Here is a 24044-nt window from a genome sequence, read left to right on the forward strand (position 1 = left end):
GAAGACAGGGAAACTTAGAAAATATAATATGGGATATGGGGAGAGGAAATATAGATATTTCAGGACTATGCAAGGTGAGATGAAAGGATACCGAGGAGTACTGTAGTGAGTTACCAAGAATAATACAACGGAGAAATGAACCAGCAAAGGGTGAGAAAAGTATTGCACAAAAAGATAACAAGAAGCATAGTAAACACAGAGCCAGTGAGTGATAGAATATTATGAGTAGAGTGAAAACTGCACCAGCAAAATCTGTCATTGTTCACATCTACCAGCCATCAAGCAATTATAGGAAGGTAGAAATACATACAGTACACGATCAACTAAAGGATTTAATTCCTAGAAGAGCTCTCCTGGAAGGAAACACCTGATAGTGGTGAGAGGATGGAATGTGAAAGTAGGTGAAGGGTGAGATGGTAGCGAGGTAGGGGAAAAAAGTTTAGGAACACAGAATGACCGCTGGGAGGAAGCAATAAGAGTTCTGCAGGAGAGAAGGCTTAATCATAATGGATATTTGGTTTAAACAGCATGACATATGCAGGTATACATGCAAAATGCCAGGTGATTCAGAAAGGTATCAGTTAGATTGTACTATAGTTAGGCACAGAACACCATGATCAATTCGCACAGTTTCCTAGGAGTAAATGTGGATTCAAATCATAATTTAGTACTAATGAAGTGTAGTGTCTGTTTCAAGAGGATAAACTGGGAAGACAAATGAGGAAATGGAATGTGGAAGCAAAAATAAGGATGATGAGGAAGAAGTATCAGCAAGCTTCAGAGAAAATTTTAACTGAGGAAATGGAGATGGATTGAAGAAGAAAAATGTAAATATTAAAAGGATAAGAAAATCTTTATTACATTACAGACAAGAAGATAAGAAACATAGAAAAGAGAATAAAATAGAAGAAAATAAACAGCAGGTCAAGTAGAAGAAAGTAAAAAGATTTCAATGATAAAGAGAGGCGGGAAACTAATAAGGCAAAACAAGAGTGGTGGAAGATGCAGAGCAAGGATATTGAAAGTTTACCAGGAAAGGGCATAATTGGTGAGCTATACAGGATGATGAAAGAACTATCAGGAAATAAAAAGAGAAAATCTGTAAAGAAAATGAAAGATAAACCATGGAAGATCCAAGAAATAGAAGAAATATGTAGAAGAACTATAAGGTCAAGAAAATAGGCCAGAAAACTTGGGTATAAAAAAAGAATATGACACTGATGAGGATAGCTTGAATCTAGGGATACCTCATGGTGAGATAGAAACGGCATCAAGGAAATTAAACACAAATAAGGCCATGAGGTTAAACAACATTCCTGTGGAACTATTAGACATTTTGGAAACCATGGGAAGAAGATTTTTTATGAAGTTATTCATAGAATTTATGAGAGAGGATTTTGGCCAGAAAGTTTCATCAGATCAACATTAGTTCCCACCCCAAGAAAGAGAAAGGCAACCATATGTGAAGAGCATAGGGCAATATGTTTGATTTCACTCTCAGCTGAAGTGGTACTCATGATCAAAAATAAGAAGAAGAAAAGGGTAAATTATTTCTTTGGGGATGATCAGTTTGGGTTCAGTTTTGGCTTGAGAGAAGCATGTGATGCCATTGAAGTAATGAGGTCACTAATAAATAGGAACGTACATGTAGAATACAATCAGGATGTAAATTAAGCTTCCGCAATGTCTTTCTAATGAAAGTATATGCTGCTTCCAAGAATTTCATCACGTAGGTTGGTTTTTAAGCACCTTCAAGGCGAAGACACCACTTGAAACAACTCTTGAGAACTAGGGGATAAACTGTTGCCCAACAAACCAGCCTATGTGGTGGTAATTCCCGGAAGGAGCATAAAACCTTCACAATAAGCATGTATTTGCCTATTTTGTAGATTTTGAAATGACATTTGATAGAATGAATTGGGAAAACTAATGACTGTGTTGAAACTAATAGGAGTAGATTGTAGGGACAGGAGACTTATCCATAACCTGTACATCTGAGACTGCTGAGGTGCAGATGACAGATTGAGAGTCATGATGGGCAAAATTAGGAGAAAGAATAGGACAGGGGTGTCCATTATTACCCATGCTGTTCAATATATATGTGGAGAATATGGCTAAAAAGGCATAGGGAGAACAAGACAGGAATGGAAGTCAATGGGAAATTCATAAAATCAGTAGGTTTGTGGATGAACAAGCTTTAGTTGGCCAACCAACCAAGAAGTTGCAAGCATTGCTGAATGCATTGGAAAGACAGGCAATAGGAATGGAATGAGAATTAATGAAAAAAAACAAAGAATAACTTGTTTTCTAGAAGAGAAAAGTGAAGCTAAATATTAAAATATAATGAAGTATTTTTGGGTCTTCCGCCGAGTCCAGGGTTCCATGTTAACCGACATTTTGAAGCTCAACTCGAACTTCATCCGCATGGCAGATGAGTCCTGAGGATTATGCTCAAGTTGAGCTTCAAAACTTTGGCCAAAATGAACCCCTGACTCGGTGGAAGACCCAAGAATACTTCATTAAGCAGATACGCTGGGAAAGCACCAGATCTTACTTTACTAAAATATTAATTCATAAATTAGTGGAAGTGGAACAGTTTACCTATCTTGTAGGTATTTTGCACCAAAATGGTCAAAGCAATACAAAAATAAAAAGAATAATACTTTGGTCAGAGAAGTTTGCATATAATTGGGAACTGATGGAAGGGACAGTGGGTCAGGATGTTATAAAAAGGCTTGTTAAAGCTATGATATGGAGACTGGTTTCAGACAGCAGGGAAACACAGTCACTAAAGCGAGATGATAGGCATGGGTATATTGGAGGCTTTTGAAATGTGGGTGTGGAAAAGGATGGTAAAGGTGAAGTGAACAGAAAGGAAAACAAATGAGGAAGTACTACGTATGATGGGAAGGAGAGGGGACTATTGGGAGAAATCCAAAGTTGGCAGAAAAGATGGTTGCAGAATATTTTATTGGTGATGGAATTTAGAAAACTGCGATAAAAGGGAGCAAATTAGCCGAATGAGGAAGAGGTTGGAATAGGAAAGGCATGTTGGATGGAATGACAGGAGGAAGGAAGTTTGCAGAATCAAACAAATCCAAGGCAATAATCAAATATAACAAACTGTTAACTGAATATTTAGAGTTTTACTCAGAATTGCATTATTCCACAACCAAGCACCTTTATTTGTCAAAGCCTTCTAAGTTCTCTCTTAGGAAGTATTTAGTGTCTGTAAGTATCACTCAAAAGAAAGGAATTATTATTATTATGTTAGTATTAACTTAGGTAATTTATTATGAAAATTGCAATTCAAATAAAAAAATTCAGGAACTTAGTGAATTAAAGTTGTATATAAAATACCATTGAAGTACTACATTCTACTTAGAACTTTAGGCAATTAAGTCTGTGTGCAATTCTGGATTATTTTTATGAAAACTTTTCACAGTAGTAGTTAGTATGCCATATTTTATGTGAACTACGCTTGTCATAAAATAATATTTAATCAACCATTCCCAAATTTAATACAAAAAATGTATATACTTTATGCACATAAAAATTTAATACAAATGGCTTGCTACCGGTCAAAAGGTATAATTCTAGTACTCAAAAGGAATTTTTATAAATAAGACCAAGAATTTTATTTCATCTCCCATCAAACAATACAAATATAAAAAATTGTTTTCCATCAAATACCCATCTACATACAAATATAGATTACATAAATATCATCTGGATTTCAATATCCAAACTGGAATATATGAATATACCAATATTTTGTCTAATTCTAATAAAGAGCCTTAAGTATTTTTATTACAGTGCAACTTTTAATGATTTTCAGAAACATAATTACTTCATGGAAATACAAAGAACCTCAAAATATTTACTGAAATCTCTATGCATATATATATAAATGAATTACCAAAGTAATTATTAATGGCTATTTGATATTTCATATTAAATTTTTCACTTGAAATTTTGAGGTATGTTTGCAAGTGTATTTCATGAGCCTATTCCTTTAGGGCTAGAGAAAAAACTTCTCCAATTCTTAAAAACATGACAAATTCAATAATCAAATTTTGAAGACATCGGAATATATCCGGCCATAAGAAAATATCTGGAATCTGAAATAACATTTGCATTTCTTTTGATTAAATATCAAAATATTCCAAAATATGTTTTTGTACTATCAGAGGATCTCTGGAAAGACAGATGCTGTGTAAATTAGAGGGTAAGGACTTGAAATGACTAATGAGAAATGATGAAAGTAAACCATTAGATGGAGATTGGATCTCAAGAGTACAGGGTTATGGAATGCATATTAGATTTTCTGTAACAAGTAGAGAGCATTATTTTTTTACGACAACTTTGTAAAGTGAACACCATACAAAGAAACAACATTGAGGAAGAGGTCCCTAAATTTCTTTGATTAACCAACTGAGAAGTTAATTCCCAGTTTCACAACTGTAACTACCAATGAAATTTTTTCATGGAATAATGGCAGTCACAACAAAAGTAACAATGTGGAATAATGAAGACTTTTTAACATGATAATTAAGTTTCCCATGCCATCCCTATATGGTCTTTACAAATTTATTCAAATATCAAACATAAAAATAATGAAAAACAAAAATATTTACAGTCCTCCATGAAAAGTTAACACTTAACTATCTTTAAGGAAAAACTAAAGTTTACACCTTTCTATTTTAGGAGCTTTCAATTTCCATATCTCTTGAACCCTTTCATCTGGACTCTGAAACTCATTCAAGACCGACGGATCTGAAAGAAATGAAAGAAATTAAAAATTTATTTCCAAAATAAAGGCATTACATCTGTTCTACCATCTTGCACTTTACTCAACTTGCAAAATATATTTCACTGTCCAATTCATAAATATAAACAAGAAATCTAACCAAAATAATCTACCAATGATGTCACAAATCTTTTTACAACACTTAAGGATAAATAAAAACATCACCAGTAAGTCATATTTCAACAATCATGTATAACAATAAATATAATGAAGCAAATTCATATTTATTTTTGATAAAATGGTACGGAAATGTTAGGAGTTTAGGTAATGATAATTTGTATTGAAAGAGTGGGGAGAGAACATTGTCACAGTAAGAGAGATGAACCAACTCGATGTAGCAGGTGACTCACCAAGACCCTCTTGAAGGCTGTGCTTCCAACTTGATTTTTGAGGGATCTTTGAAAATTTTCACTTGATCTAGTAAGTTTCCTGCTACTTCTAGCTGGACCCTGTTCAAATCTGGTAAATATTTCAGCTGGATTTTGACTAGGGAATAATCAATGCTCTACCTTTCTCCGATCAATTTTTTATGACAGAAGATGCCAGAAAAAAATAGATCCCACAAAACAAAATTAAGACATTTTCTTTATTTACTGTGGTAAATCATATTTCATCATACCTTGGATGAAAAATATCATCAGATGCACACTGTTTATTTTGGTCTTACAATTTAAGATAGCTTTTCAAAAGAGCCTTGCAACTCAAATTTGCAAAAGCTGGAAGGCAATATGAATTAGCCTCTTCAACTTACCAATATAGTATACCACTCAGTGGTTCCATCATAGGTTTTCATATACTATTACCTACTTTGGAGCAGCATTAAGAATTAAAAATTTTGAAGTAAATAGAACACTCTACCTTTAACCAAACCTTTATGAAATGCTGTAGAGGAGAGTATATGGGAAATATTTGGGAAACCTTAACATAAGAAATTAATAAAAAACTACCACACAGTTGATTGTAATGCAATTACAAATGTAGATGGAAAACAGACATTATTTTATGTAGATTGCAGAGAAGGAAACAGAAAAGAGGAGTGGAGGATATGTTTATATAATTAAAAACTGCTACGAAAACAAATAAAATACTCCATTACTCCATAAAAGTTTATATCAATTACTCTATATCTCTAATGTGGGTCACAGAATTCCAGAGGTGGGGAATTGGACTACTTTATCTTGATGACTATCTTAATGCTTCAATGACCATGTTTCAGTCACCACACTCAACATCAAGGTTTTGACGAGCCTTTTTATAACATCCTTAGTCAATATCCCAGTCATCGATTCCCTCCTCATTAGCCTCCTTGCATAATGCAATTCTTCTTTTTATGCAATTATTCTTCTTCTGTGACCAATTTGGTCCAAAAGACTTCTAAGATAGGTTAACTGTTCCACCTGCTCTAATTTTTGGTATCTGTTTCAACATTTGAATTAGCCTTTCTCTTTCTCAGAAACCACATGACCTTTGTTTTATTTACATTTATTTTCACACCACACTTATCACACTGACCTTCTGATGCACTCCAACTCTGTTGCCACATTTCTCTTTTTTAGTATAGGAACTAAATCTGATCTGACAAAGTCTTCAGGCCAAATTCCTTCCTCATAGATCTTTTGAATTAGTCCTTAAAGACTCTTCCTCCCAAATTTTTGAACCCTATAAGTAGTTCTGCAGCTATGTTGTCTACCCCCACAGCCTCATTTGATTTCACTTCCCTTAATTGCCATTTCTATTTCACCATCAAGTAACTCTGGACCTAAGCTATCTTCCCCTACGTTATTTCTTCTTCCTACGTGTATGTCTAACCTTGATGGTAAAAGTTCTTTACCATACAGTTCTTCTATATATTCCTTCCATCTCTCTTGGATCTTTTTTGGTTCAACTTTTTCAAAAGTTCCAAAGTTTTTTTCCCCACTTATTTCTAATTTTGAACACAGACTTTCCCTTCTTACTTCCAGATAGTGTTTTAACCTTCTTGTAGAGCACACTAATTTCACCCTTCCTTTGCAAACTTTCTCTTCCACCACACTTCTTTTGCTATATTTGTTACCTACCTCAATTAATCATTCGACTCTCTATGCTTCCTTCCACCTAACTTGGTGTTTATATTCCTCAATTTTCTTCTCTCATCTTTCTTACTAATCATCTCATCCATTATTCATGGTTTGCTTGCCCTTTTCTAACCTTTGTCACCAAATATGAGTATTTTTTTCTTTAAAAAATAAAGTTATGAAACAGTCCAAGCAATAAAATTAACAATTTTGGATGTATTATTAGTAGTAGCTTAAAACAAATCCAATCAATGAGATTTTTTCACTCAGTATCTGCCTCCATTGCTGTAGAGTAGCCACAAAATCATGAAATCAAAGTTTCTCCCACCTGATACATCCATACAATTTATACATCCATAAATACCATGCATACTGGATGTAATATTTTACTAATACTTAAAAGAGTGAACGTTAAACATATACTTGCCTTCAGTTTTATAAAATCTGGACAGAGTGCCACTCAGAGTGATAGCAGGAATGGCAAAATTGATGCTAGGGTGAATGATAACATTTGGCTTTGATCTGCCTGGTCGGAAATCATCAACGGCAGTATTACAAACCATCACACCTAACAATTTACCATCCTTCTCTCGTACGACTGCTCCTCCACTACTACCAGCTTGGACACAACAGGTAGTCTATAAAAGACACAATGCAATTTCCTCACCACAATTAGTTTACTAAAACAGGGCTAATTGCTCACATGATGAACAAATAAGAAAAATTTATTTAAGAGTAATAGGCACAAAAATTTTGATGAAAAAACATGCTCTGTTGTTGCAAAACCTGCGAATTAAGTACCCAATCAAGAAAAGAAACATTCATAAGAGGAAAAATCCACAGTTTACAATTCTACAACTAACAGTCTTATTTATCAGCACACCAATTAGAACCAGAATCATTCCAAAAGCAGTAAGTCAATTGATTATTACTGAGTATTAAAGAAAATTTTAACAACTTTATTTTCATAAATGTATCATTTTCTACCACAAAGTTATCAATACAATAACTTAAATTTGGCAATCTCTTTTATATAATAGTCACAATAGTTTTGAACATGATATATAATAGATCGTTTAATAATAACAGCCATAGGAACACATTAGCCTCCTCGTGTGGCATTACACTGCATCTAACTCCTTGGGATGGGGCACAGAAAATGCATAATATCAAGGTAGTTTTATCAGAATGGCTAATAATTTATTTGAAGGTGGGCATGACTAGGCTTTGGTGTTGTTTGCAAGATGCTCCAGTTGAAAATATACCTGAACTGACTGATAGACATATAAACATCTTTATTTGGTCAAAATTGAGACCATAAGGTCCCTTCTTCCATTTAACCCGTCGTCAAGAACATAACAACAATACTAATAATGAAAGAAAATATAAAGTGTTATAAAAAAGAAAAAAAAATAGTAAAATCATATATATATATTAAAAGGAATTTGCACGAGAAGTAATTTTGTGGGAAAAACCTAGGGAGTTCAGACATGAAAACCCTAGTAAAAACCAATGCAGGCAAACACCCACAAAGAAGGCAGGTGTGAAACCATTAGCAGTGAATTCTCCAGATGGCAGGACTTCCAAAAGGGCCACAAATTTGGCAAACCCTAACTATCATTGCTTTTAAATGACATGGAAAGGCCTCCAATGGAAGCCATGATCACCAATGTGACCCATTTAATATGGACCCATCAAGAATTGGATTCGGTGATACATATATGTAAGCAATTGGTACTTAAAATGCAAGATATCGATGAAGAGGAACATAAGTTGATGAAAGAAATGATTGCAAGACAAATTGATTTCTTGTGTGCACGTGACACAAAATACGGAGGATGAGATACTGCAATTAATATCAATGGCATGATTGTTAAGAGTTAGGGGTTATATAATACTAATAATAATGCATTTATATGCCTGGAGAATGGTGCATATTCACACATATGCAAATATAGGGTACTACAGATATAAACTTCACAATCTGAGAAAAAATACTATGGGACCTTTGCTGAGAAATATTACCCTTTGTAAGCTAGACGAAATAAAATACATATATGTAGGTACTGGTATTAAACCAAGTCTTTTGTTAAGAGTTTTACATGGTGCATCACAAGGAGCATTATTGCTCATAATATGTAAAATTTTATTTTGGATTTTGAAGATTATGCCCACAAGGGGAGAGGAACTCTAGAAGAGGATATTACAAGTGGTATGAGAGTAAAATTCACCACAATAAATGGATAGTGTGGTGGCTACCATACTGGCTTCCCACCCATAGGGCCGGGGTTCAAATCCCAGCAGGGTTGAATACTTTTCAGAGGTATCTCGATCCCTACTTGAGGTGCTTTGTGGAGGGCACTTCGAGTGAGTACACTGTCCGTCGGATGGGATGTTAAGCTGCGGACCCCTTGGTGCCTTTCGTAAAGAGTAGGCTAATGCCGATGCCGGGTTTCTCTCCACCCTTCATCCTTTCCTGTCCATCCCTAATGGCGCAAATGACCTCAGCTGTCGGTCGCCTGCCCTAAAATACTACTACTACATAAATGGATAGAAGGACTGATAAATTTACAGAATGTCTAATATTTCTTATGAGGAAGCATAGGGAACTTCACTTTCTACATCATTTGAAAATAAGTTCCTCCCAAGGCATGTTTCTATGCAGGATAAATCCCAGGAATTGGGTGCTAGAATTTTGGGGAATACTTACACCTGCCGCATCTACTGAGATTGCAGTGGAAACTTTGTTTTTATCAGTGACATAAATCTGACTGGACTTGTTTACATTGGGTTCCAGGAAGTTAAGAAGACACTATTAATTGAAAATCTGTGCTACTTCAGCTATTCTTTCAGTGAAACTATCCACTGAGGAGGCTGACACAATATTTGTAATATGAGCATAGAATAATGGGTCTATTATCTTAACGAACTTAAGCTTATCTGGTAGATCATTGATATAAATTACAAATAAAATAGAGCCATATACAGAATCCTGGGGAACATATGGTGTTACTTCTCTACCAGGAGAAACAAATATGGAGCCATTTCTTGAGAACTCCACATGCTGATGCCATTGAAATATCGATATGATACCATTAATTTGTAGGATGAGCCTCTTACACCACAATGTTTTAGTTAACACAAGAGTAGCTGATGATTCATGGAGTCAAAAGCTTTAGCAAAATCAAAATACAATCCTAAATTATGACTATCCCTGGGATGCCATCTAATCCAGGACTAAATTTGTTAGGGAATTTATTGATTATGTTGGTCAGTTCCATAGCTTGACAGGAAAATAGATATAATATTGCATATGAGTTGGGAATATGAGAATAATTAGATGAATTGACTGAAACTGTGGGATTTAGGTGGGATATGTAGAAATAATTCAGAATGGAGGTCATTTTAGGGTAATCTGGAATAGGGTTTCAAGTCAAGTCATGCAGTTGAAGATCTTGTTGTAAATTATGATTACCCTTGGAATTGTTAATAATTTTCCAGACCTTTTTAGATTTTTTTGTCCACATTGGTAAGTCTATGGCTGTAAACAATTTTTTGGTGGACTGTAAATTTTGGGGATAAATTTTCTTTAGTGCTCAATATTCCTGACATCAGCTGGATTTGATTTATTTTGTAATACAGCTACAATTTTCATTTTCTTTGAAAGCCAACAAATTTGATCAAAGAACTACTGACTTTTGTATTTACCAGACGAGCTTTAAGGTTGGGCACTTAGTGATAGCAATTAGTGCATATGCTAGATACAGAGTAAAGGGCCTAAGATACATGCCAGAAAGTAGGAATTATTGCCCCCAATGAGATACATAATGTGTATATAGTAAGTACACTTGTTAATTTGACATTTCCAAAATGATTTTAAGTTATAGGAAATGGCCATGAGCAAAGAGAAATACAATTTTCCCATGAAGATTTCACCCTTATCAAAAAACTAATTACCTGCAGAAGTGAAGGTCGTTTCCAAGGCACCACAGATGAAATTATTCCTCTTGACAGCAAGGGAGCCTCCAAGGGGGTATCTATGTTTGGCCTGAAGTGCATGGCATAGCCGACCAACCATACTACATCACCTAAGTAGTAAAACATCAAACTCAGTCTCCATTCAATTGAATGCTAACATACTACAGTGATCTAACCTCTAATCTAACATAAGTATAAAAAATCACAATTTTGAGAAAATGATCAAAACAGGTATGTAGTGGGTACATAAAAGTGGGGACAAGTTCATTACTGTTTACTCAAGTCATTTATCCATCTATCTCTTTGCATGCATAGGCTGCTGCTAGAACCTACACTTGAAATAATTCCCACCCACAGCTTCTATATTTTTTAAAGGTTTCAGAAAATATGCTCTAGTTCTTGAAAAGTACAGAAAATATGCAATCCCTATAAAAAATGGCAATCAAGGTTATTTGTTTCTTTTGAAAACAAATCCAACATCATTCTGACGCCATGGGAGAAACTGGTTCATACTGGCTTATACAAAATGCCAAGGACCAACCCAAATTATAATATAATGTTACCTGAAATTCATGCTACCTCCAATCTATCTCTTAATTTTTTGACCTCTTTCAGATGCACAAGGTGTGTCCAAAGACTAAAAGGAATTCTGCAATTTTGCATACTGCATAGTGTACCATGGGTTTTTGCCACAAGGTCAAATGATCAATAAAAAGTACCACTTATAAGTAGTACTTCTGTTCTACTTATACAATTTCAACACCATTTGTGTGAAGCAATTCGAAATAAATGCCCATACTTGTGGCAAAACAATTCATGGGTTTTGAACCACCGCTTTATTGCACCTGCTCACACTGTCCACTGTTTGTTCATGAATTTTTGGCCTAAAAAACCATTGTAATAATGTCCTAGCCACCATATTCACCAGAAATAGTCACCTCATGCGACTTTTTTCAGTTCCCAATAATAAAGAGAACCTTAACGGACTGTCGTTTTATAAGTATAGTTCATATTAAAAAAGCATTGCTGGGAGAGCTAGAAGCTATACCAAAGATCGAGTTCCAGAAGTGTTTCAAGAATTGGAAAAGTACTGGTATAAGTGTATAATATCTAATGGGGACTACTTTGATGGGGATACCATTGATACAAACGAATAAATAACATTCTTCCCAAATGATTAAAATTCCCAGGATTTATTGAACATCTCATATAGATATGAATGCATATCACACACCTTGAAAAGTATATATGTGTTATATTAAACACATGATAATGTATTAAACCTGCAAGCTCACTTAATCTCATCATAAAATTTCAACAAATTGCAAAAATTTCATAAAAAGCATTTTTTGCACATGAATAATTGATAATATTGTTACTCCACCATTTGAAACCTTTGCCTTTTTATAAAATAAATCAATAATTCATTTATATTATTAGAATAGAATACACAATTATAATAAAAGTTATTAAAATCTCATTGATAACAAAGTTTTCATGAATAACATTTTATGCATGTAAATTATTGACATTAGTGTCACTCCGCCATTTGAAATCTTTACTTATTTTAATTAAATATATCATTGATTCATTTATATTATTGGAATAGAATATACAACTATTATTTATTAATATTTTTGTGTCAAGCAGCTTCTATTTTACTACTGCTCCCACAAAATTTCCAAGATTTCAAATAAGAATTCTCAATACCTATGCCACACTCCTCCCACACCAAACGCCTACCTCATAATTTAAAAATAAGTAATGCTTGACAATATTGTAGATTTTTTAAAACTTTTTATCAAATATAAGGTGACAGTCCCTCATTTGAAAAGTTTTGAATGGACTGTATTATGATACCCTCTAACATGAAATACAATAGCAAATGAAGTGTCTCCTCCTCATTGCTACATTAAAATAATAATATTGTGACTTAAAATAAAATAGAATACAAATCCAGGCCTATGACGTGGTAATCGGTGGATATTTCAATGTCTCATCTATCAAATGGTGCACATAGAGTTTTAAAACTGAGGGTAAAGACAAAGTGGACCGCAAGTTGCTATTAAAATCTTGTAAGTTAAACTCCTTGCATCAAATTCCAAAGAAACTGCGGGAGATGCTGCAACAGTAACTTTTAATGGAGTTATCCGCTAATATGCATTTTAATGCAACAATTTCAGAGTGTAAAAATCACAATCTGTCACTTCACCAACAAGGGCTGATAATTTTCTTGATTTGTTAGCAACAAGCATACCCACAAAAGTCTTAACTATAGAAACAATTAAAGGAATTAGTGACCACAGGGCTGGACATGCTAAGTTTTTACTACATGGGGTCAGAAATAAGAAATTTAAATGAAAAATTTATGTGTTTAAAGAAGGGACTATAATGGTCTGAAATGCATGCTACAGAGTCAATTTGCAAATTTTAAGAAATATAGTAATCAAAGAAATACTGAGTATATGTGGAACCAATTCCTTGAGATCACATGCTTAGCAGTTAACAAGTCCATTCCCAGTAAGTTAATAAAGGTTAACCTTAATGGAACCTAGATGGTAAAATGCGGATGTTAAAAAAGCATTGCGATGTCAAAGGCTAAGTCAGGCCAAGATGAAAAATATTACAGACGACATCTCTAGCAACAAAAAGATTGAGATCTCTTATGATTACAAGATATTTAGGGTGAATGCCAAGAAGGAATTTTCGAAAGTATTTGGCGAATTCAAAAGGAAAAAATAATCGGAAATTTTGAAAGAGAATCCAAAAGCATTTTGTGCAAGGCTTTTTTCCCTCACATCCATTTTGTGCAAGGCTATGGAACACATAGTTGCTCGTTCAATCATAAGACTACTTGATAATCTGGAGTTATTAATGAAAAATCAGCACAGTTTCCGAAAAGGTGATTCTGCAGGACATAGCTGATGCTTTTTGTTCATGATATTCTTACTTCAGGAGACAGCAATGTTCCAGTGGATGCAGTTTTTCTAGATTTTAAGGCAGCCTTCGGCAAAGTGCCTCATAGTAAATTATTCACAAAGCTAGAAGCATATGGCATAGATAAAAATATTTGGGATTGGATCATTTTAAGTGTACATACTGTTTTCCTCCCTTCATTCCATCCAAATGACAATTCATTTCCTTCTTTTGCCAATTTTAAATCACATTCTTATATTTTGAAACAATTAGCTTAATTAATTTCTTGGGTTAAAGACCGTGAATGAGGAGAATTATACCCAATGTGACCTTACATTGACCAAACCCATAGTGACATATTCTCTCTGCCTCAAATTATCTATTTAATCTGTAACTCTTGGAATATACTATATGAATCAAAGTTCTTACTTATAAATAAATAAATTTAACCATGAGTGAACCTGCCAAGCAGTAGGAAAATCAAAGATGATTGCATACCTTGTTGTGGAAGCTCTTTGGAGATACGCACAGTCGGAAGACTTGTCCCTGGTCCAACTGAAATAACTGCAATATCATACACTAAGTTTGGAGCTGTCAGATAGATAACTTCTGCATTTTTGGTAACTGACTTCTTCCCTTTAAGCCAAGTTACTTTAATGCCCAAATTATGCTGAAATGAATTGAATAAGAGAGAACAGTTGCAGTCATATGTTAGCACGCCCAATGGACAGACCAAATATATGAAAAACAATGGCCACTTTGTGAACTAAGAATTTTTTTAGAAATTATTGCATGAATGTGTAGCACAAATGGGATCATAATTAAAAGGACAACTTAAGACGAGAAAGCATATCTAGCACGGCATAAATGGATTTCATAAAAAATTGCATTCTTCAAGAAAGCATGATGATAATGTAATATTACGTGAGAGAAATTGCTTATTATGTATACCAATAATGCTGTTTTAGAGGAAAATTTTCTGTTACTTAATTTAAAAATATTTCTACTTTCCATACCTTGCGCACAACATGAGCGCATGTCAAAATAAGGCCTCGACGGCCTTTAATGGGAATGCCAGATCCTTGGGAATATCCACACATCACCAGCACCACAGGAAAAGATGAAATCATGCTGACCACATCAAGCTTATCTATACTCAATGGAGAAAACTGTTAGTATCTGACAAAGGTGCATAAATTTCTCATGATATATTACCTACTAAGCAATCATATAGGGGAGGCATTTGATGAAATCCTGATTTCATTTCTTTGGAAATGAAAATGAGTCATATTACAAAAAAAATAGGCTCCTTTAATTTAGTCATTCCATATTTTAATTAAGTAAAAAAACCTTGCATGATGTAAAAAAGGACATGCATTAAATATCAATTTGTTTTTCAAACCTCGTTTTTTGGTTATAGGCGATAAGACAAAAACAGCTTCACTTCTTACTGTCGATAGTGGAATGATGCTTATTAAGTCATAAGCATCATTTGTTATATTTTTTGTGGCATCACATAAACCTTGCTTCGACAAGATTGCCCAAACAGCAACTTGCTAGAGCATAAGATCTCTCTCAGAACAAGAATGTTACTCGGGAAAATTTCTGATGATACAGAGGCCATCCCATAACAGATAGTAACAATTGAGTACTTATTTTCATTTTGTTTTATGAAGTATGGTCAATTTTAAAACACAATTTTTTGCCTCCATCAACCATTTCCATTCACATTTATTTTTTTGTGAATCATGTAAGAATGTCTTTGGCTGAGAACTTAAACCTGGTTTCCTTCTTATCCTCATTATCTGTCTTTAATAAGAGGGCCATGTAATGATGGATACAATGAATTACATTACCAATATCCATGAATTCCTCTTATTTTATTTTCAGGTAACTTGGAAGTAATATTCCAGATGAAATGCACTTAAATGTCACAGTGAAACCATCACTTCATAAAAAAGCAAGGTAGATAAAAATACAGGTAGACTAGGGGCAAAATATATTTGAATTCAATGTGTCATTGAACTCAATAATTATGAGCTTAATGGGCATTTGATGGGTCAAATGACTATTAACTATTCATTAAGCAGATATACAAGTTTGATGAAATTTTGAGGAATAATGAGGACAGTCTTCTCCATCTGATTTCACATTTAATGAATTGATAATTTTGTGATAAATGCAACATTAAGTGCCTAGGCACATATGTTTATGGAGCTCTTTCATTCATGAGAAGGAAAAGAGGAGTAAGAATAAATTGTGCGAGAGATTAAAAACCAGTCATATAAAAAAGTTAAGGAAAATAGAAACATAGGAAACATTATGAAACAGCAAGTACACTCCTTCCATTACTGCCAGGTTGAAAAGGCTTTGTGCTCCATATCTTAAAAAATTACTAGTCAAATAAAATATTATTAAGGAAAATGGTCTCCCCCACCTCATGATTTTATTACATGCACACATGCATCTTACCAAGTACCCTTATCATTTAAAATTTTAATAACATCATGGAATTGGTGATATTGTATTTCAAAGATCCAATATACATGAATTCCCATACATATATGAGAAGTAAGATTGAAATCTGAGAATCAAGAATTCCATTCCTGGCAACATTTGTTACATGCCTCTGATACTTTAAACTTTGCAAAGTCAGGAGAGTTGTTGAGGATTACTAAGGAATATATAAGCAAGAACATTGAATAGAAAACAAGTTTTTCGAATATATGTGATTATCAAAATCAACTGGATCAATAAACTTATTATCATATTAACCAACTACGGTCCACTTGTTTAATGATTGAAAAACAGTATTTGACAAAAGCAAAATTTATCAGTTTCATTTTAAAGAGTTGTTTCTCTGCCAAGTGCAATTAAAGTAGGTTCAAAGTCAAATTGAACTTAAAATTAAACCACTTGGCTTTTCCACATAAAAAACTCTTATTTACAACCTAGGTTTTGTTATGGTATAACATCATCAGGTTATACCATAACGAAACCTAGGTCGTAAATAAAAGTTTTTTACATGGAAAAGCCAAGTGGTTTAATTTAAAGTTCAATATGAACAATTTCCACCAAGTGACGGCAGAAACTGTTTCATTTTTTTTATTAATCAAAGTTAAATAATAGATTTGTAACTAATATTAGCACAAAAAATATGCATACAAAAATAAATAAAGGGCTTTAAAAGGCAAACTTCCATTCTCACAAAAAAAATATATCCACATATCAGTCAATCAACCAACCACACTGAGTCAATAATAATTACTATATTTTTAAAATGCAAGGCTTTTTTATTAATTAATAAAAACATTAGGCATTGCACAATGCTTAATTTGAATGCATTTAATGATGACATTAAAATCAATAGGATAAACATTTCTCCATATGGATCCAATCACATAGAAATATAAAACACTTATTGAGGTACTAAATTATTTTTGTCTTGCCTTTTTTCACAACCTTTGCACTCATTTGCCACTCCCATAAAAGAGCCAACAAAACATCACCGTGGTCAACTTGATGAATTTATTAATATTCACGGAACATTGAAGCACAAGGAAGGAACAGAGAAATACCATGGTGCAGGGGTGATATTATCCCTCATGTTGCCTAAGGCTGCCTTTGAGGAATTAAGTTGTACCCATTTGTGAACCCTAATCGAAAGATACAATTTTTTTTATTTGCTGCAATTCAGAATATTTTTAAATGCTTCAAAATATTTCCCATTATCTAAAGTTAATATTGAGTTTTAAAAACATTGTGTGCCTTTGTACTCATTTTAATATTTTTATTTAATTCCCCATCCATGGGAAATATTGAAATCTTGGGGAAATATTTTTTGATTCAACAGATAAATTAGATCGGCCAATTCATATTACAGTCAACCTTCAAACTATGGGATGGACTATAAAAAGTGTAAAATCATTAACTCAACTAAAAATAATTAATTGGATACTATGGGCTATTCCCAAGATAAAATTGGAAGTCCGCTTAAATGAAAGTCAAAACAAATAAATCTCAAAATGAACAAATCATCATGAGAAAAATATTCTCCTATTTTCATTTAGTTTAATACACAGAGGAAAATGAACGTAGCTCAGCCACGCCCGTTGGCTTTCAGCCAAATATCGTCATATCTTAACTGATATTTCCTATCTTATACGTAAGTCATTCTTATGCGTCTCCTACTGCGATTTCACATTCCATTTTTCCTGACTACGTTGTACAGAAAATAATTTAATTAGGCTATATTTTTTCAGCACATGAAAGTTTCACCAGTTCAAACAAGAAAGGAAAACATCCCAAAATGTCAGAAATTGACAGAATATTCGAGAAGCGACGAAAGCGGGATGAAGGATATTATTTGTAGGGAGGAGGGCGGGAATAACTGCAGTCCGAGTCAACTTCACTTCCGCCAGCATCGTCCTGAATGCGAAAGCAGAGTTCGGGTTAGGCGGGGAAGGGTCTTCGAGCCGCGAAAATAATGGATGTAATCGGGTGTCCTTAATGAACGGTGATTCCGTTGGAAGGAAAATCTTAATTGAATTGAGGCGAGTTTCGATGGATGCTGGTAGTAAAGGTAATTACGGGTGGCTGTTACAAAGTTGGCAGGTGCAAGCCACCGCGGGCGCAGAAACGAAAAACAAAAACGCATCGACGAGTCTCGCGATGCGGAAGAGTAGTCATCGTGGGGCGAAGTCCCACTCACAAGTCCTCGGGACGAAGCAGTACTTCTTCCCCCCCGCGAATAATCGCTGATAGGTACGCATTCCGGCATCGAATTAACCAGCGGTTAAATTTTTACGACTCCCCTACGAAGCGAACGAGTTGGGTTTGAAAACGATCTCAAAATCTGCAAGACTCTCATAAGTATTGCCCATAAACTAACAAGTATGCCTCTTCCACATACAATAATATGTCAGATATTGATCATTTAACGCAGTTATACGCATGAAAAATAAAATTTAGCATTAATGAAATTATAATTATGGAAATTTTCCATTAAGTAACGTCGAAAACAGGCGTGTTTATTATCAATGTGTTTAGAAGCAAATTTCCGCTCTAGGGTTTATTTGTTGTTGGAATATTTTGTTAAATTAAGAAATGAAAGCCGTCATGATGTTTTCAACAATGAAAATTAATAATCCACCTGGAACGTGAGATAAGAACGGCATTGGCTGTGCCTGACGCTCCTTCATGTAAAAAGATATTGTACGTTTACCTACAGTTAGAGTGGTATAGGAAAGGAAAACCTCCAGCAGAAAGCAAAACTAAACCGAGAGACAGGTACAACGCTAAATAAGTGCAGCGCAAAATAGTTACAACGCTATGATACACTATGAACAACAATAAAATCCACAACCTATGACCCACTGACAAGAGGATTACCAAAGAACACATCCATTTTTCGAACTTGTGAATACACAGGATCCACTAATGTAGCCGGGGGAAGATAGTGCAGCGCTCAGTCGCCACGGATGCCATTCTATGGGGCGTCTACTGCTATGATTGGGCAACCAGGGAAGCCTCAATTTGAGGCAAAAATGGGAGTGGAGACTCAAGGATCGACCCGGGCGGTATAAGCATCGCCACTGTCTGGAACTCACCTTCCTTCTGGGCGGATTCAACCGAGCTCCCCATGCTGGGGATGGTAGTTCCAGAGACTCCAAGGAAACTCTTAAGCGTCGGTTCCAGGTAACAGGCGATAGAAAAACCCACCCATTCACCTCTCCAGTAGCATATGGACCTCAGCAGCATCCCCGCAAGCTTCCACTCGCCCTCTCGACCCGAAACCCTGGTGAAGACGGGTCCGCCCTCCGAACCACCAGTCGCCCTCGCGTCGGTGAGGAAGAGGGATCGGTCGCCAGGGCCACATATACCGCTCACCACGCCCTGACTCCAGGAATTCATGAAAGGGGAGCGTTGGTAGCGGTTGCGGAGGCCCTTTCGTCCGGTATCCACCTGCCCATCTGTGTGGATGGGTAAGCGGCGACGCCTCAGGCTCCCCTCGGACATCTTCTCTGATACAGAAACGCCGGTGAACGGGGAGGAGATGGCCAGCACGGGAGAGCCTCTGATGAGGCCTCCGCGGTGAACCTGCTCCAGGAGGGCCATCAACGCTGCGGTGGCTTCCGGTGGCCCCGAGGGGGCCTTCCCGAGCGGTCGAAAAACGACGAGCATTGACAGGATGAACTTGAGCAGGCCGTCCCCGAAGAAATCCCAGCCCGACGCGAGGAGATGGTCAAACGCGGCGGCCAGCGAGCTACAGGCCCATACGTCCACGACACTAAGAAAAAGAAACGAAGAGATGACGAAAGCGCTAAAGCATAATAATAAAGCAGGTTCGAATAAATCAAGTCGGTTGTCATTTATATGAAAATGATGGACATCAAAAAGATGGAAAAAACAACCTTGCAGTTATCCACGAATTTAATGATGACGAAGAGGCATAATTCGTTCTGCCGCATACCCATGGACTTAACAGACGCATGGACTTAACAATACGAAAGCAGCCAGTTTAATATTTTTGCTATTGTGAACTTTCTGTTTAACTAGCAAGAATACTAGGAATTAAAGAAGCTCGAGAGAGAATACGCAGAATAGCACACGGGAAATGAGGTCTCTTTATCAGTTAAAATAATTACTGAGACGATATAAGACGGCTTGAAATAAGAAAGAGAATCACTAAAACTTTTAGTTTAGTTTAAGTTTAGTTTATTTTAAACTTAAAAGTTTAATTTTTTATATCCGAGACATAGATGACAGGGAAAGATTCAAAAAGAGGATCAGAAGGAATGGCTATGTTATATTAGATCAGAATGATGAAAATACAATTGATGCATGAGAGTGGCGAATGAAAAAGCACTTGTTAGTGAAGAGATAAACAATGGAAGCTACAGTAGGGAGGGGGGAAATAGATGGACACAACCTGAGGTATGGTTGCCACTGAAGACTACAGCGAAAGGAAGCACAGAGAGATAGAGAGACAAGTAATAGAGAAAGATGAATTAATTACGAGAATTAGGTTATAGAAGACGTCAGAGCAAAACTAGGAAGCCATGAAGAAATTGGTGGCAACAGTATACGATTGACAAAGGATTCCTTGGATGTATCACGCATGATGGCATTATCGTTTGCACATTTGTCACGTTGGCTGTTACTGGCCATATAAAATGCTGCTTTTGTACCAGCTGATGCGTCTGTCTATGCTACATGGCAGCGAAATACGTCGTACAATCACCGTCATCATTTTTGTAGCTACACTAAAAAAATGCTCTTTTCGTAATGAGTATAGCAAGGGGAGTGGCATCAATACTTTCCTTCTCCAGGCTGGCCAACATTTAAAGATCGCAACGACTCACGAATCACTCAGGTGCTCAAGATCTATTAATGTCTTTGGCGTTAACAACGAAATTTACGCCTCAATTTAGCAAGTTTCTCGCAAGAAATATAAATTATGATTTTTCCATATAGCAGCAGTGCCGCAATAACATTTCACCCATTTTTCCTCAAAGAAAAAATATTCTTACACCTCAACAAAGTATTTTTAAGGAAAACAAACAGGTAACTGAGAAGAGACTGAAAAAAGTCTATGCGCGTCTCAGAGGTTTCGGAGAAAAATATGGTCACTCCGACTGAATGATACAGTAAATCAAGCAGATTAAAACGTATCCCATTGAAATAGCGAGAAATGCGTTAATGGCGAATGAAATACTGACAGATTTAAGCAAAAATAAATTAGCAATGATGCAGAACATTCCAACTTTATAGTCAAATAATGAAAGCACTGTAACACACAGTACTGTGCATAAAAATACTGCTAATTGACTGGAGAAGGCCTTCGTCTTGGCGTCCACGTTAAAACCCTCTGCTGATCGTCTCAGTTCTGAATCTTCGTAACTGATGGGGCAAGTTAAAATAAACAAACACTATACGGTCTCCCACGTATTGTGTTCCGTTTAAGTTGTTTATTGGTAACCATATCCGCCGATGAGAAAAAGAATACTCAAATCCTTACCCTTGCTTCTATAATATCTTACAACATTTCCACATTGAACATGAGTGGGTTGTACGTATGCTAACTATAAAATGCTAAGTGCCTTTATGAAATTACATTTTCTTTTTCAAGTATTTTAAAAAGAATGCGTGAATGGTGAAGTCGTGTTTCATGGAACTATTGGATATTTACGGCTCCGGAACATTACCGGTCTTTTAAATGCATATTTTAATTTAGGTCCCGGAGAGAAAGCCTATCATCTCATCGGTAACGCGAGGTTAAATGGCCGAAACAAAAAAAAACCGTCACCTGACTATCTTACCTCCTTCAAGCGTAATTATATCTGTTTCACCAAGTAATGATGTGGGAAATTAAGTCTCATTCACAGAATATTTATGGCCACGGAACAATCCGGCGAGTATGTGGGGGAAGCTGGAACTTACACGACACGCCCTTAACGGGGTCGTGACTAACGGATTCGAAAATTAGCTCCAGATTACTACCGTAGGCATAGATTGTAGCTCCTTCGTGTATTCGAATGCGGGCGGACACGATGCTGACACGCTATCCGAGTGGCGCACGGGGGAATCAATTTTCTGTTTTCCAGAAGAGAGGATAGAGCAGAGTAGTCATGATACTAAATGAGAGTGACCCATTTAGTCTCCCATGAAATACGAATGAACTCTTTCACAATTATGGGAATTAAAGAAAATAAGAAACCTCGGAAATCTTTGCGCAGCTACCTCTATAGTACTAAGTTTTAACTATAGCATGGTAGTAACTTACGTTCCCAAGAGAAAAAGATGTGAAATAGTTCAAAAGCGAAAAAAAAACAATACAGTTACAAAACTAGTGCAGTTAATTCAATATTTTCATAGAAATTGGAGATAGAAGCCCGAAAAAAATGTGAATATTACTCATTCCACGCATTGCAGGATTATTTCCACTTCACTTGTTTTGTTTCACAGATATATGATTTAATTTTGATGCCGAGAAAATCGGGTGGTCTGCATGCAGTTCAAGGCCCATCCCCAGAATTTGAACTCGATTGCTATTATCATTCGGCAGTCAGACGTTTGGATGGAGGGAAAATGAACACCCATACATTTCTTAGTCTCGCCAACAATACAACCTTAAACCCGGCACTACAATAAAGCCTTCAATTACGCATACATCCTACCTCCCTTCATTTCACCAAACATTTATATTCTTTTCCTTTAAATAAAAATTAAATAAAATACTTAACAAGGTAATTTGAGTTCCCTTTCTGGAACATGAACGCATATGCAAACTCATATTGACCTGATTACTAGGGTCGCATCGTGCCCTTAATGATAGAGGGCACATTGGAAACAAAAAGGTCAATTGAACGTAGTTACTTCAATTACAATGAAAAGACCTTGATGCTACATGCCTTTCCTTCTTGCAGACACTCCGCAGAAGTTCATAATTCATTACATAAAGGCAATTGAAGTATAGCGTCGTGACATTCTCTGGAACACGCTCATGCGGCGGTTTGCTGTGAACGATGTAGGTATCGCAAATATACGTCTAACTTCGCTTTCACACAAATACAGGGTTCGTCCGGAAAATAAGTGTACTGAGCTCAGGAAAAAAAATTTATTACACTTTTACATATCTTAAGCTAATATTCCTCAAAATAGGACCCTTGTGAGTCGATACACTTGTTCCAGCGGCGTTCCCATTCCTGGAACGCTCCCGCGAAGGCATCATCGGGAACCTCTCGAAGACACGTCGTCACGGCCTCTTTGACGGCGTCCAGAGTCCCGTATCGCGTTCCTTTCAAACTCCTCTTTATCTTCGGGAACAGAAAGAAGTCCGGTGGTGCCAAGTCCGGGCTGTAGGGCGGGTGCGGCAGCGTTGCCACGCCGTGCTTGGCCAAGAAGTCCGACACGACAAGCGCGGTGTGAGACGGCGCATTGTCGTGATGCAGCCGCCAGATGTTTTTGATCGCTGGCCGGACGCGGGCGACTCGTTTTCGAAGCCTGTCGAGCACTTGGACGTAAAATGCAGCATTTACAGTTTGTCGTTCAGGTACAAATTCGTAGTGGACGACTCCCCTTTTGTCAAAAAAGACAATGAGCATCGCCTTGATCCGAGATTTGCTCATGCGAGCTTTCTTTTGACGGGGTGATGATGGGGTGTGCCACTCCGCACTTTGTCTCTTCGACTCCGGGTCGTACTCAAAGATCCACGTCTCGTCACCCGAAACAACGTTCTCTAAAAAATGTGGATCATTTTTGCAGTGATCCGCAAGTTGTGTCGC

General features: G+C 36.1%; 1 protein-coding gene across 3 annotated transcripts in view; it reads right to left on the reverse strand.

Annotated features, from left to right (window-relative positions):
• Positions 1-3797: 3797 nt before the first annotated feature.
• Positions 3798-24044, reverse strand: part of LOC139686330 (peroxisomal leader peptide-processing protease-like) — a 516420-nt gene continuing 496173 nt past the window's right edge. For all 3 annotated transcript variants that reach the window (XM_071583496.1, XM_071583497.1, XM_071583495.1), the window contains 6 exons: positions 19368-20047; positions 14775-14908; positions 14257-14428; positions 10822-10952; positions 7292-7502; positions 3798-4776 (listed from right to left, as the gene is read on the reverse strand). In XM_071583496.1, the coding sequence (XP_071439597.1) occupies positions 4682-4776; positions 7292-7502; positions 10822-10952; positions 14257-14428; positions 14775-14908; positions 19368-20047 (1423 nt within the window). In that variant the 3' untranslated portion in view covers positions 3798-4681. The remainder of the gene's footprint in view (positions 4777-7291; positions 7503-10821; positions 10953-14256; positions 14429-14774; positions 14909-19367; positions 20048-24044) is intronic.

This window comes from Hetaerina americana, unplaced genomic scaffold (assembly GCF_022747635.1).
Source record: "Hetaerina americana unplaced genomic scaffold, ioHetAmer1.1.p SCAF_14, whole genome shotgun sequence".
NCBI classification, from domain to species: domain Eukaryota; kingdom Metazoa; phylum Arthropoda; class Insecta; order Odonata; family Calopterygidae; genus Hetaerina; species Hetaerina americana.